The following is a 13,297-nucleotide window of genomic DNA, read 5'->3' on the forward strand; positions in this document are numbered from 1 at the left end:
GAGAAATAACCTCTTATCAACCCTCCAACACTGGGCAGGAGAGATGGCTCAGCAGTTAGGAGCTGGGCTGCTCTTGCAGATTACCCAGTCCCAGAACCTACAAGGCAGCTCACAGCCATGCATAACTCCAATTGCACGGGCTCCAATGCTCTTCTGGCCTCCGCGGGACCAGGCACAAATGTGGTGCACATATTTGTGTGCAGACAAGCACTATACAAATAAGATGAATTTTTTTTTTTTATCTCTAATGTTGACTGTGCTGGAGCCTTGTCTTCCCCCCAAGTGGGGACAAGGAAACAGGAAAATGAACAAGGGGGATGAGTAGTGTGGGAGAACCTGCTCTTGGTGAGAGGGAATCTCAAAGGCATTTCCTAGTTCAATAGCACTGATGAACAGAAGAGGAGAAACAGACAAAAACAAAAATTCTTAAAACTTGCAACTTGAACCTTTTGGAAAAATAATTCTGTAATATTTTCTGAAGGGCTAGAGACATGGCTCAGTGGTTAAAAGCACCCGTTGCTCTTGCAAAGGACTGAAGCTCAGTTCCCAGTGTCCACATGGTGACTCACAACCATCTATAACTCAAGTTCCGGAGGATCCAATGACCTCTTTTGATCTCTGAGAGTACCGGGCACACACACGGTACATCTGTATACAATTGGACAAAACACTCACACATTAAAAGAGTCCAGCCAGGCTTGGTGGAGTATGCCTGTAATCCCAGCACTAGGGGAGGCAGAAGGAGGTGGATCTCTGTGAGTTCTAGGAAAGCCAAGGCTACACAGAGAAACCCTGCGTCGAAAAACCAAAAGCCCTAAATAAATAAATAAACAAACAAACAAACAAACAAATAAATAAATAAGAGACCAGTCTCCCTGGCTGGCCTGGAACTTAGCTATGTAAATATTAAATTATTTTAAAAGAGCATTCATGTGTGACACAGAGCCCCAATGTGCCTACTCATCCATCAAACCGCTGGGTATGCCAGAGAACCTCGCAGTGCATCTCTAGCATGCCACCATCGCCACTCTCCAATAACGAGACAAACCAGCCTCCTTCTTATATGGCTTTTATAAACTGCGCCAGCCCCACCGTGAGTTTCCGTTAGAAAATTTCACCGAAGATGAAACTGCAGCACATCAGGGGGAAAGTGGAGAACGTGGCTGCCCTGCCCGCTGTCCTCTGTCCTCCGGAGTCCACGCACAAGGCCTACCTTCCTTGCGGGGGCCTGAGCTGTAACTCCCGCTCCAGCTGCTCCGCAGTCAGGGTGCCTTGGATAGCCTCACAGCCCGGGTTGAACACAGAGTAGGCGCTCTTCTCCCCGTCTTTCCTCTCCTCGGGACCCCGAGTCCCTGCATACATCCAATAGAACATGGACAGGACAAAATAAGCCAGGCCAAATTCCAGTTCCACAAACAGTCCCAGCAGGACCAACCAGAGGAGAACCTTTAAGAAGGTGATGTTGGTCAGGAGAGACCGGCGGCAGGAGGAAGGCAGAGGAACGGCTGGGCTCTGAGGGGGCTGCTGGCCTGCTTCCTAGGGCACAGAAGCAAACAGAAGAAAGAATGGGAGGTCAGTGGAGCTAAGACGACCAATCAATTGGAAAAGGCAGGACTTACTGCACTAGGGAGGCTGCTGCCTCACTGATTTCTATTTTCTTGCCTTCCTCTCTAAAACAATCATTGCCAGAGAGCTTACGCCCCCTGGGCCAAATCAGCACTGGCCAGCACTCAGCAAGACGTGACTCCACCAAAACCAGGCAGCACTGAGATGGGCTGCATTCATGGAAGCCATTTCCTCAGATCAGCTGGCTGCTAACAAAACCTAATTTGTGCCCCCAACAGAACCTAACCAGTAGCTGGTCATGCAGGAGCTGTGGTCTCTCACACGTTTGCTGATTTGATTAGATGAGCCGAAGCATCCAGGGTAATTCAATTCTAAAATGGAGGCCACACCGGCAACAGGAAACAAAAATCCTTTTTACATGTTTTTAAAAAAGAACCCACCAATGATGGCCATTACCACCTCACCCCACCCCATCCGACCCAGGTTCCCACCACTCATGCCCAGGCCCGGGAGGCATCTCCTCACTAGACTCCTTGCCTCTTATCTCTCTCCAGTCTCCACGCAGCTCCTGAGCAACTGCTCAATGAGTTCTCTAAATCACCTTCCCCTTGCAGCCCACACACCTTCAATAAAGTCCCATCACCTGCATGCTAAAATGCAAACCCAGTGCCAGATGCTAAGGGAATTCCCTGGCCTGTAGGTGGCTTTCGAAGCTTTGCCTGTTCTCTACTATTTTCCAAGTTTTCAAGAGACTCTTTTTCACACGTAGCAAGAAATGGTTTTATACTGTAGCCCAGCACATGGGTGCAATGGAAACAAAGACAGCACTGCCTGCCTGGGAAAGCTCTCTGGCGTTCCAAATTATTCATCAACGATGTTTAAAATGAACAAGATCCTAGGTTGATTGTACATCCCTACATGGGTCATGACTTGCATCTTGAAAAACGAGGGCCTTAAGATTCCTGCCCTTTTTATTTAATTAGGTGCTCTGGGGGAGGGGGAGCAAAGGGCTGGGAGACGAGAAGGGTTCATGGTAAGCAAACTGTCAAAGGGGACAAACATGGGGGCACATATGGAAATTCCTCTGACTGAGAATTGTATCTAGTGCTGATTCAGCTTGCCTTTTCCACTACAGCCATGTGCAGAGTGTTTATGGTTGTATGCTGCTCACAGGTATGGTTCACAGAACACACTTCCATGCCTCCAGTAACAAGCTGCTTCCTACCTGATGACCCTTTCCAGAGACAGACAGACATATAGAAAGCAAAAACAAGAGGCTGTGTGTGTGTGCATGCATGTGTGTGCGTGTATCCGTGTGTGTGTGTGTGTGTGTGTGTGTGCGCGCACGTGCGTTATTTCAATTACTTTCCACATTTATTTTGATAGAGGGCCTCTCACTGAACATGGACATCAACACTTAGAATAGACTGATTGGCCATGGAATCCCAGGGATGCTCCTGTCTGTCGCCTCAGCACCAAGCTTGGCTTCTAATATGGGTGCTGAGGATTGAACTCAGGTCCTCAAAAGAGCACATTTGAGCAGTAGGGCCCTTTGAGCCAAGGCTAGGAGGGTGGGAGTTACAAACCAGGATTCAGAATGAAGCCGAGGGCTGACGATAGGGCTTCCCTAGAAGAGGGCCAAAGCGGGAGCAAGTTTCCATGGATTTAACGGTTACGAGCCTTCTAACAACAATGTGACCGACCCTCATCAACTGGGGGACTACTTTTGTCCAAGAAAACTTAGGGCAGAGAAAGAGAAATAACATGAGTATTTGTCAAATACTAAAAAGAAGCTACTACAAAATAGAAGGCTAAGAAAATCTCCAATGGGTCCAGTGTATATCACAACAATTAGGTAGAGATGGATTGCAACTTAGGAAGAAAAAAAAACCTTCAATAAGAATTTATATACCAGGGCAAACCCAGGAAGGGCAATAGGAAAAATAAACCTAAAGCCAAGTCCCTTAAGAAAGGCAGAGTGATTAGTGCCAGCCCCTTCCCAATGCTCCACTCATCAACTTCTGGGATTTTATAAAGGAAGCTTTCTCTTGAGTTGACGTCTCTGGGCTCAGCTCAGTGATTTTGTATTCCCTCGGTAGTGAGGCACACAGTCCAAAGTGCTTAGTGTGGTTAGACACAGTTTTTAAACTGGAACAGGGCAGAGGAGGGGGAGAGGAGGGGGAGAGGAGGGGGAGAGGAGGGGGAGAGGAGGGGGAGAGGAGGGGGAGAGGAGGGGGAGAGGGTGAGGTGTTCTCAAGCCCGTCTGTGGGTGCCTAATGGAAGGCCGTTAGCCAGACAGCCCCGAAAGAAATGGGTGGCTGAGCCGCTGCACCCTTCAAGTAAGTGGGAACCCTAAATACTGTAGAAAGAGCATGGAGTCAAAACTGAGCACCCATACCCTCTACCTAATTAAAAGAAAGTTTCTTAAACTAGATGCTGTGCAGTTGTTGGAGGCACTAAGGAAACCAGGAATGTGAACACTGCATCTTTGCAGTGGAGGAAATAAAATACCTGCATTCCATCCAGAAAGCAGGGTGTAGATAGTTAACAAGCTGGTGATCTTTTGCTACCTGTAAAGCCAGGCCTCACCCAAACTGCCCAGAATAATTATTCCAGACTCTCCCTCCCTAGACCTTTATCTTTCCCTCTCAATCTTTTTTAAATTTATTTTTTATTCACTTTACATCCTGGTGATAGCCCTACCCCTCCTCTCCTCCCAGCCCCAACCTCCCTCTCCCTTCCCCTCATCTCATTCTTAGGGGAGACAGCCTGCTGACCTCTATGCTGTCTTGATCGGATCATACAGGATCCTAGGCCCTTAGGTGACAAAACCCTTCTTCAAGGTACTTGGCAAAGGAATTTCTATATAGTCACACCTGGAGCTTTATTATGCACCTGGAATTGAAATGATTGTTTCCTGGAAACCTTTTTCCACAGTCTATTGTGTTTAAATATGCCTACAATAAACTGCCTGGCATCATACCCCCTAAAGTTTGACCCAGGCAAATGAAGTCAACCTGAACCAAGTTTTCATTCTCACCTCTTTCCTCAAGGTTCCTTGCCTGCCCTGACCCTGCAGGGACCCCCTTGTGCAGTAACAGATCGACTTAAAGGAAATGATTTTAATGTGAGCAAGAGTAGCTGTTCTGGGGGTGGAATGGGATCTTTGTTTCAAGTTCGCTATCTGTCTGCCTCAGACTCCTAAATGCTATGATGACAGGCATGCACCACTACTCCACCATTTGGGGGAGGTGGTCCTGATGATGGAACCTAGGGCTGTGAATATGTCCACTAAGTGCTTTGCCGCTGATTTACCTTAGAGTTCTGTATTGAATCATATACTCATTATCTTTTTGGCAGCACTGGAGGCTAAACCCAGCACATCAGACATGTAAGGGAAGTGCTCTGCCTCTGAGGGGCAAGTCCAGCTCTGTTTGTTCGTTTGTTTAAGTTTTTTTTTTTTCCATTCAGGGTTCCTCTGTGTAGCCTTGGCTGTCCTTGGACTCACTTTGTAGACCAGGCTGGCCTCGAACTCACAGCCTCTGCCTCCCGAGTGCTAGGATTAAAGGCGTGCGCCACCACACGCAGCTGTTTTTTTTAATTTTGAGACAGGGTCAAAGCCAGGCCTTGAATTTGCAGTGCCCTGCCACAGCCTCCCAAGTAGCTAGGATTACAGGCCTTCACTACTAAAGGAAATTGCTCACGCGAAGGCTAGGGCCATAAAACAGGCCTAAGATTTCAAGACACCTGCCACCCATGAATTCTGGAAATCAGCCTACTCTATGACATACACTGGAGCCCAGAGGTTGACCAAAAAATGCAACTGACTTATCTTTCACCCTGCAGCCCAGAGGCTAAACAAACAGACTGACTTATCTCCCACACTAAAGTTTCAAAAAGCAGTTTATCCAGAAAAGCAGTTTCCGGGTCTGGCAAAGCCACGCTCTCCCCCTTCTGGGACCCTACATGGCACATTCTCCTGTCGCCTCAGGGACTGAGCAGCAGAGTGTGAGTGCCAACCTCCCAGACCTATAAAAGTCTGTCCTCACTGTATAGAGGTCAAACTGGATCTATTCTTCTGTTTTCCTCAGCTGACACCTTAAAGCTCCCAGGCCCAGCCATATGTATATATTTGGCTCTTGTTGCACTTAACAAGAAACTAAGGCCTCGTGACTGCTGAAAAGCATAGTATGATTCATTTCTTGTCAGCTTGACCCAAACTAGAGTCTTCTGGGGAGAGGAGACCCCAGCTGAAAAATGAGACTGCCTATAGGAAAGTCTATACCCTGTAAGCTAAAACAAGCTCTTTCCTCAAGTGGCTTTTGGTTATGCTGTTTATCATAGTAACAGACACCAAACCAGGACACAGATTTCCTCCTTGGAGTGTTTCATATGTGCACCCAGGCATTCCAATCTCACAGGCAAGTTCCCTGCCAGGACACTCTCGAGTGAGAACTACATGAAGACACAAAGATTCGAGTGGGTTAGCATACTAGCCTGACGCTTTCCATCTTGATCACTTACAATTGAACTTGAATACCCGTCTCTATTCCAAGAGTGGTACACAAGCCTATGACACCACCACAGGCAGTTACAGCGGCCACACTTTAGAACGTTTTCCACAGGTCCGACCCTGTTAAGCTTCAGAAATCAATGGCAAGCTGGGCGTGGTGGCGCACACCTTTAATCCCAGCACTCGGGAAGCAGAGGCAGGTGGATCGTGTGAGTTCGAGGCCAGCCTGGTCTACAAAGTGAGTCCAGGACAGCCAAGGCTACACAGAGAAACCTTGTCTCAAAAAACTTAAAAAAACAAAACAAAACAAAACAAAACAAAAAAAACAGAAATCAGTGGCATTCAGAGTAGTACGGCCACAGTCTCAAAGCCCCCTTCTGTTTCCCCCTCCAAATCCCATTTCTAAAACACAAGCTACCTGAGATGCTGGCTACCTCTACCCAGGGTGTGACTAAAGTGAGGCCTTATTTACTGCCACTTTTGATCTATTAGACCTATTACCCTTCACTAGCCGTGGACTGCAGCTCAGTTTCTCAAAGCCACGTGGAATCTCTAACTCGCAGTGCACAACTCAAGAGCGGAGATGGTTTCTTTTCTTCAGGGTCCTAAGAACTTTGCTTTCTCGTTGCAACTAGTTGATGCATAGGATTATGTCTGGGAAGAAAAAAATGTCAAGGCCTCGTGTCATGTGCTGCCACACTGAGGAAAGGCGGTGTCCAGCCACTGGACAGGCGAGGAGAGAGAGAGAGTAGGTCCTGCAAGAGCTTGGAGCGCCAGAAATCGTGGGTGTGGCTTGTGCGGAGCGGGGCGTGGCCCGCGCAGGGAGGCGGGGCTTCAAGGTGTCAGCCTCCTCACCTGAGCTTGGTTGGGCCCCGCGGGCGCAACCGCTGGGCCCGCTTTCCACTTCAGGAAGCGTCTCAGCCAGCCTCGGGCTGCCTTTGGGGTCGCCGCCGCTGGCTCCGCCTTCGCTCCTGAGGTCGGCTCGCTCTGGCTCGACGTGGAGGGCTGGGCCACCAGCCCGGCCCGTTTGCGGGCCTCCCGGAACTCGGCTAACCGCTGTTCCATGGCGCGTGCCCGCCCGCTCTCCGGCGCGTGCCCGGCCCTTCCTCAGGCTGCCTTGCGCCTGCGCAGATGGCTCTCGGTTGCGCCTGCGCGGTGCTGTTGTGACGGGCCGGGATTTTCCTAAGACTTTGTGACGTCCTGTGAACCTCTTGTACCTGGAGAAGTTTCCTCTTCAGATGGACCGAGTGTTCATCTTCTCAGGCTAAAAGGTTGAGTTTAAAGTATAGGAACCAGCGGGGTGTGGTGGCGCACGCCTTTAATCCCAGCACTCGGGAGGCAGAGGCAGGAGGATTGCTGTGAGTTCAGGGCCAGCCTGGTCTACAAAGCGAGTCCAGGACAGCCAGGGCTACACAGAGAAACCGTGTCTCGAAAAACTAACTAAATAAATAGAAAGTATAAGAACCGTTGTATGGTCCTGGCTCTTGCCCAGGACACAGAACTATGTTGTGACGTGTTTGCTCCTCACCTTATTACGCTGCTCCCCACTATTCGGCGTCGGATTTTGTGGAGAACGCATCCTGGGAGCCAGTGGTCAGCACCACAGAAAATGCAAACTCGGGACGTGGGAGGAGGCCTGAGGTCCCTGGGAAGTTTCCCGTGTCAGGAAGGCAGGATGCTTCCTACCTTCTTCCTCTTATTGGGATGTGCTAATCTCGCTAAAGGTTGTGCTCACCTCCATTTATTTCCTTATTTGCTTTCTGCACTAGAGAGATGTACTGACGTGACAGGTCAGAAATGTAAACTCACTGGAGCTCAACTTAAAATACACAAATCTAGAAGAGGGGGTCAAAAGATTGTAAGACGCAAGGATAGAAGCGAGCCGGACTGCAACAGTGTCTTCTGGCCATCACAAGACCACCGCACTGACGAACGCCCAGCGGCTGTGGTTGCCTGCACAAAATAGAGCTGGCCAACATTCCAGGATGGATTGGCTCGCGAGTCCCCACCCAACTGGGAGCTACTGTTGGGTGATATTTCCTGTGGGAGGAAGAGTCCGTTTAATGTGGGTCCTGGCCGGCCAACCACATCCTTGTGGACTGCCCATGAATATATATGCGCAACACACGAATAAGAATCTGTGGACTCTAAATAAATAAATAAGGACAGGTGAGAGGGGATCAACGCGAGAGGAATGGGGAGTGAATATGGCCAAAATATATTAAATGTGTGCATGAACTTTTAAAAAATGAATAAAAATACATTTATAAAATATGCAAATCTTTTAAAAATATGCAAATCTTAACTCTAGTCTCAGATACGCACTTGTATAACTACTACCCACTACAACTCTGGGTGTTCTTGTTCCTTCTTTTTTGTTTGTTTTGTTTTTTGAGACTGGGTTTTTCTGTGTAGCCTTGGCTGTCCTGGACACACTTTGTTGACCAGGCTGGCCTCAAACTCACAGCGATCCGCCTGCCTCTGCCTCCTGAGTGCTGGGATTAAAGGCAAGCGCCACCACGCCCAGCTCTTGTTCCTTCTTGCAATTAGCAATTAGTACTTACCCAAAAAATACTATTTCAGATCTGTTTTACAGATTTTTAAAGGTCCATGCTAAGTCCCAAGCACCTAGCTAAGTACCACTTGAAGAACCGAGTCTTAAATACTTATTGGATATTGCTGATTTGGGGCAAATAGCTAGAAAATGGAGTCCCATTCATTTAATAAATGTTTGTCTGGAGCTGTGTGTTGAGTACTGTACCAAGCATTAAGGATCGAGGGACGGAAGCTGGGGTCACAAGCGAAACAAAGACCTTTGTTTTCTACGTTGTGATTGGACAGATGAGCAACAGCTAAAAACACCACTACATATATTTAATGTCATGTCAAGTGCTGTGAAGACAAGAAAAGCAAAGCAAGTAATGGAGACGGCGCAGCCACAATCAGTGACCAAGGAGGCCCCCTGAAAGGGGTGGTTATTCAAGCAGAGAGTAGATGAAGTGAGTGGCCGGAGATTGTAGCTGTGAGGACAAGAGTGCTTGGTCAGAAGAGTCAAGTTCAGTGCCATGAGACTAGGGTGCATGACTAGACAGAACATCCTGGAAACCAGCCTGGCTGTAGCAGGAGGAGGAAGGGAGAGTGTCTTAGTCTGCTGCCCGTGCCGGCTTGCTCTGTTGGTTAGGAGCTCAGTCTAAGGCGGTTACCTCCAATGACACTGCTTTCTGTCCCTGGAGTCATTGCTGGCCTGAACACCCAGGTGAATGGTGCTAGTGGCCTTTCCTTTATTGGAGGGAGACTAAAATGAAATGATAATGGGACGAACATTGAACGTTTTTGGCTACGCCAAGAGCCTGAGCTGCCTCCTGTCTATCCAGATGTAGGCTATTGGCTCGTGAAAACTAAATGTGGGAAGAAGTAATAAATGAAGAGCCGCGGTGGGAACAGCTGTGAGTGGCATTTAAGCACCGAGGCTGAAGTCAACTACATGGCAGCTGTGCAGCAGGAGTCATATGAAGCCCGAGCCCTAAATGGGTTAGAGGTGGTAAGAGAGGGAACATGGTTGGGGTTGTTTGTTTGTTTTGGTTTTTTTTTAGGATTGTAAATTATGTATATATGTATTGTCTGTGTGTGTGACTGCAGCTACTTGTAGAGACCAGAAGAGGGCGCCATGCCCTGAGCTGTGGCGCCAGGCAGTTCTGGGTCGCTGAGTGGGTCTAGGAACCGAACTCTAGTCCTCTGCAAGAGCATCCTAACCGCTGAGCCATCTCTCCAACCCACAAAGTGGAGTTTCTACGCCCGTGTCAGCTTTGGGAAGCTATGAGTAACTTCCTGTCTGTCAGAAGTAGTGGAGTCTGCCTCTCTTAGGGAGTGCAAATCCTTTTTTGTTCATGGCATTTGTAACTTGACAAGAACACTGAAACCTGAGGACTGTGTTGATAGTCCACATCTAGAAGGCATATAAATAAATTTTGTTTTTGTTTTGTTTTGTTTTTTGAGACAGGGTTTCTCTGTGTAACAGCTCTGGCTATCCTGAAACTCCCTCTGTATTTCAGGCTGGCCTCGAACTCACAGAGATCCAGCTGCCTCTGCCTCCCAAGTGCTGGGATTAAAGGCGTGCGCCACCACCACCGCCCGGCTTAGATGAATAAATTGAGCTGTTGTAATCAGTGTCCTTACTAGGAACCAATAAGGGAATATTCAGAGGAGGTCTTGCAGCCTCTGGAGCTGGGACAAGAGGAGGCAAGGTTACCTGTGGAGGAACACAGAGCGGTCAGGAAGACTGGAAAAGGGGTCAGCTGAGGCAAAGCAGGACTTTCTGGGACAAGGGCTGGCACTGCTCCTGTTCTAACTTGATTTAGTGACCCGTTTTCCATTTGCTGTGCTTTCTTACTAATTCGCTTTGATACTCTGTAAACTTCTTTAAGTTCTTTTTTGGAAGAGGGTGAAAGATGACACAAAGTGAGAAAGACATGATCATGAACAACTTGTCAAGCCAACTTCATTTCCTCCTCAGATAAGATTGTGGGACAGGGAGCTGAAGAGGTGGCTCAGGGGGTAGGAGCACTTGCTGCTCTTACAGAAGACTCTAGAGTGAATCTCAGCACCCACGTCAGGCTGCTCATAACCACCTCCAGCTCCGGGGAATCCAATGACCTCCTCTTGTACCAATATGAATATGTGTATACACAGACACACATACACATAATTAAAAGTAATAAAAATGAATCTTTAAAAATAAAAGAGATTGTGGGAGAGTAAATAAGAGTTTCCTGAAAGGCTGGAGAGATGAGTCCTAGCACCAACACTTTAGTGCACAACCATTTTAACTCCTAGAGAATCCAGCATCCTCTTCTGACCTTCCCAGGCACCAGGCATATATATGGTGCATGTACATACATGCAGGCAGAACAATCATACTCAGGAAATAAACCTTTAATTTAAAAAAAGTGTCCTTTAAAATGCATTTAATGTGTGGTTTTCATGAATTTATTTTCCCCTGAGAAAGCAGAGGCGTGAATGGGCCACACTACTGTCTCTTAGTCACTGAAGCCAGAACTCTGATAAATATTCTACAATACATAGAACCAGCTTGGACAACAAAGAAATATTTGATCCAATATGCTAATTGTCCCAGGGTTGAAAACCCATCTAAGCAGAGAGAGTGATAGTCTCTTTAAGTGTGTGTGTTGTATGTGTGTATGTGTGTGTGTAGTGTATAGTGTATATGTGTGTGTGTCCATAGTAAACGTGTACAGATATCTTTTAGCATTATCTTCTAAATAAAAGATAAAATGTAGCTGTGCATGATGGTGCACGCCTTTAATCCCAGCACTCGGGAGGCAGAGGCAGGTGGATCACTGTGAGTTCGTGGCCAGCCTCATTTACAAAGTGAGTCCAGGACAGCCAAGGCTACACAGAAACCCTGTCTCAAAAAAAAAAAAAAACCCACAAACAACAACAACAACAACAACAACAACAAAAACAAAACAAAAAAACCAAAAAACAAACAAAAATGTAGCTTCAAAAAGAAAGAAAGAAAGAAAAATCCTCATTTGTGCAATCCTATGTAGACACATTCAAGTTGAGAGAGGGCTGGAGAGATGGCTCAGTGGTTAAGAGCACTGGCTGCTTTTCCAGCTGTCCTGAGTTCAATTCCCGGCAACCATATGGTGGCTCACATTCACACCATATTTACATACATGTGAAAAGTGTGTTGGGAGAGCATCACACACAATAAATTAATTACTAAAAATTTAATTTTGAAAAAAGGAAACAATATCCCAAGGCCTTCTACAGGAGCCAAGACAGAGGGTGCCTACATATGGGAGATTCTTAGAACAATTCTGACCTGTGACCTCATTTTCCCTCAGGAGATCCACCACCACCCTGCATTTACAGATACACCAGCTGGACCTTCCCAGTTGTAGAAGTCTCTGTAAACACCAAGGCTAACAAAGCAGCAATCCATGTAAGGCAAGAAGAAAAGGCAGCCAACAGGCAGCTCAGTCTCTATGTGGGTCCCCTAGTGAGGGGAGCAGGGGCTATCTCTGACATGGACTCTGCTGCCCATTCTTTGATCACTTCCTCCTCATGAGGCACCCTTGCCAGGCCACAGAGGAAGAAGATGCAGGCAGCCCTGATGAGACTTGATAAGCAGGGGTCAGCTGGCAGAGGAGGAAGGCTCCCTTTTTCAGGGAACTAGGGGAGGGGGATGGAGGAAGACAGAGGGTGGGAAGGGGAGGAGATGAGGGGAGGGGTTACAATAGGGTTGTAAATTGAATAAATGACAAAAGATAAATTAAAAAAAAAAAAGAAGAAGAAGAAGAAGAAGGAAATCCAGTTTGAGGACTCAGTAGCCAGATCTGGTTCAAACTTCTGGAGTCTGCCACTAGAAAGTTTATCTTAGCCATAGGTAAGCACGGCACAATTTTGGAAAATAAATTCCTGATGACAATTAATCCCCAGTGTACAACAAAGCTTAAGACATGATTACATCGAAAGTCTTTTCAAAGCACATGTGACTTCTTCCATAAAGATGGGTTTATTGACTGGAGAACAATGCTCAAGATAAGGATCTAGCAAGAGGGGGAGCCAGATGTGCCCTGGCCGTACAGATAGCAGAGGCCACCCAGCTATCAACCACCTCTGCTCCATTTGTAAAATGCATGGAAAATCCCCCATAAAGGCAGGTCCTATTGACTAGAAACAATGCTCAAGATAATTAGGGTCTGTGGAGGAAGAGTCTGCAATAAACATGAGTCTGGGGAGCCAGTGTGGCCTGGCCCTACAGATAGCACAGAGGTCACCGGGCTGTTAACTACATCCATTTCTTGTCTTCTGGGCAGAAAACAGGTTATATGTCTCTTTCTTTGGACAAACAACCCTGTAAAAAAAAAAAAATCCCACTTTTCCTGGTGCTTCTCTGTGAGCATAGGGACCTCACACTCTCTCCACCTGGAGGAAGGAGTTTCTTTCGTTGGATTGGAGGCAGAGTGGTCCTTTGACACACCCTCTAAATTCTAATCCTCCCAGTTATCGAAAAGTCCAAAGCGCTTTGAACTTTCTCCAAGCTGCTCAGTGACAAATCCGTTCTCTTGAAGCTTACACACTTAACTGAGCACCTCAAGGCTTTGCCTCAGCATAAACCCAACCATGGTACATCTTGTAAAGAGGCTTGGAAAAAAATCATGAGACCTTTATTGGACCTTGATAGAAGCA

At 47.2% G+C, this 13,297-nt stretch overlaps 1 protein-coding gene across 1 annotated transcript; it reads right to left on the reverse strand.

The window, feature by feature from the left end:
• Positions 1-906: 906 nt before the first annotated feature.
• Positions 907-7,189, reverse strand: Saysd1 (SAYSVFN motif domain containing 1). The gene is made up of 2 exons (XM_051142564.1): positions 6,935-7,189; positions 907-1,536 (listed from the first exon to the last, which is right to left on the reverse strand). Exons 1-2 carry the CDS (start codon positions 7,142-7,144, stop codon positions 1,210-1,212), a joined length of 537 nt encoding a protein of 178 aa, XP_050998521.1. The 5' UTR covers positions 7,145-7,189; the 3' UTR covers positions 907-1,209.
• Between the last annotated feature and the right edge of the window lie 6,108 nt (positions 7,190-13,297).

Source organism: Acomys russatus, chromosome 3 (assembly GCF_903995435.1).
Source record: "Acomys russatus chromosome 3, mAcoRus1.1, whole genome shotgun sequence".
NCBI lineage: Eukaryota > Metazoa > Chordata > Mammalia > Rodentia > Muridae > Acomys > Acomys russatus.

What these genes read in the sequence shown, in the direction of transcription:
- Saysd1 (XM_051142564.1), bottom strand. Translation starts at nt 7,144, where the DNA reads ATGGAACAGCGGTTAGCCGAGTTCCGGGAGGCCCGCAAACGGGCCGGG. An exon ending in CGGGGCCCAACCAAGCTCAG is followed by an intron (nt 1,537 to 6,934) that starts GTGAGGAGGCTG and finishes TCTGTGCCCTAG; the next exon opens with GAAGCAGGCCAGCAGCCCCC.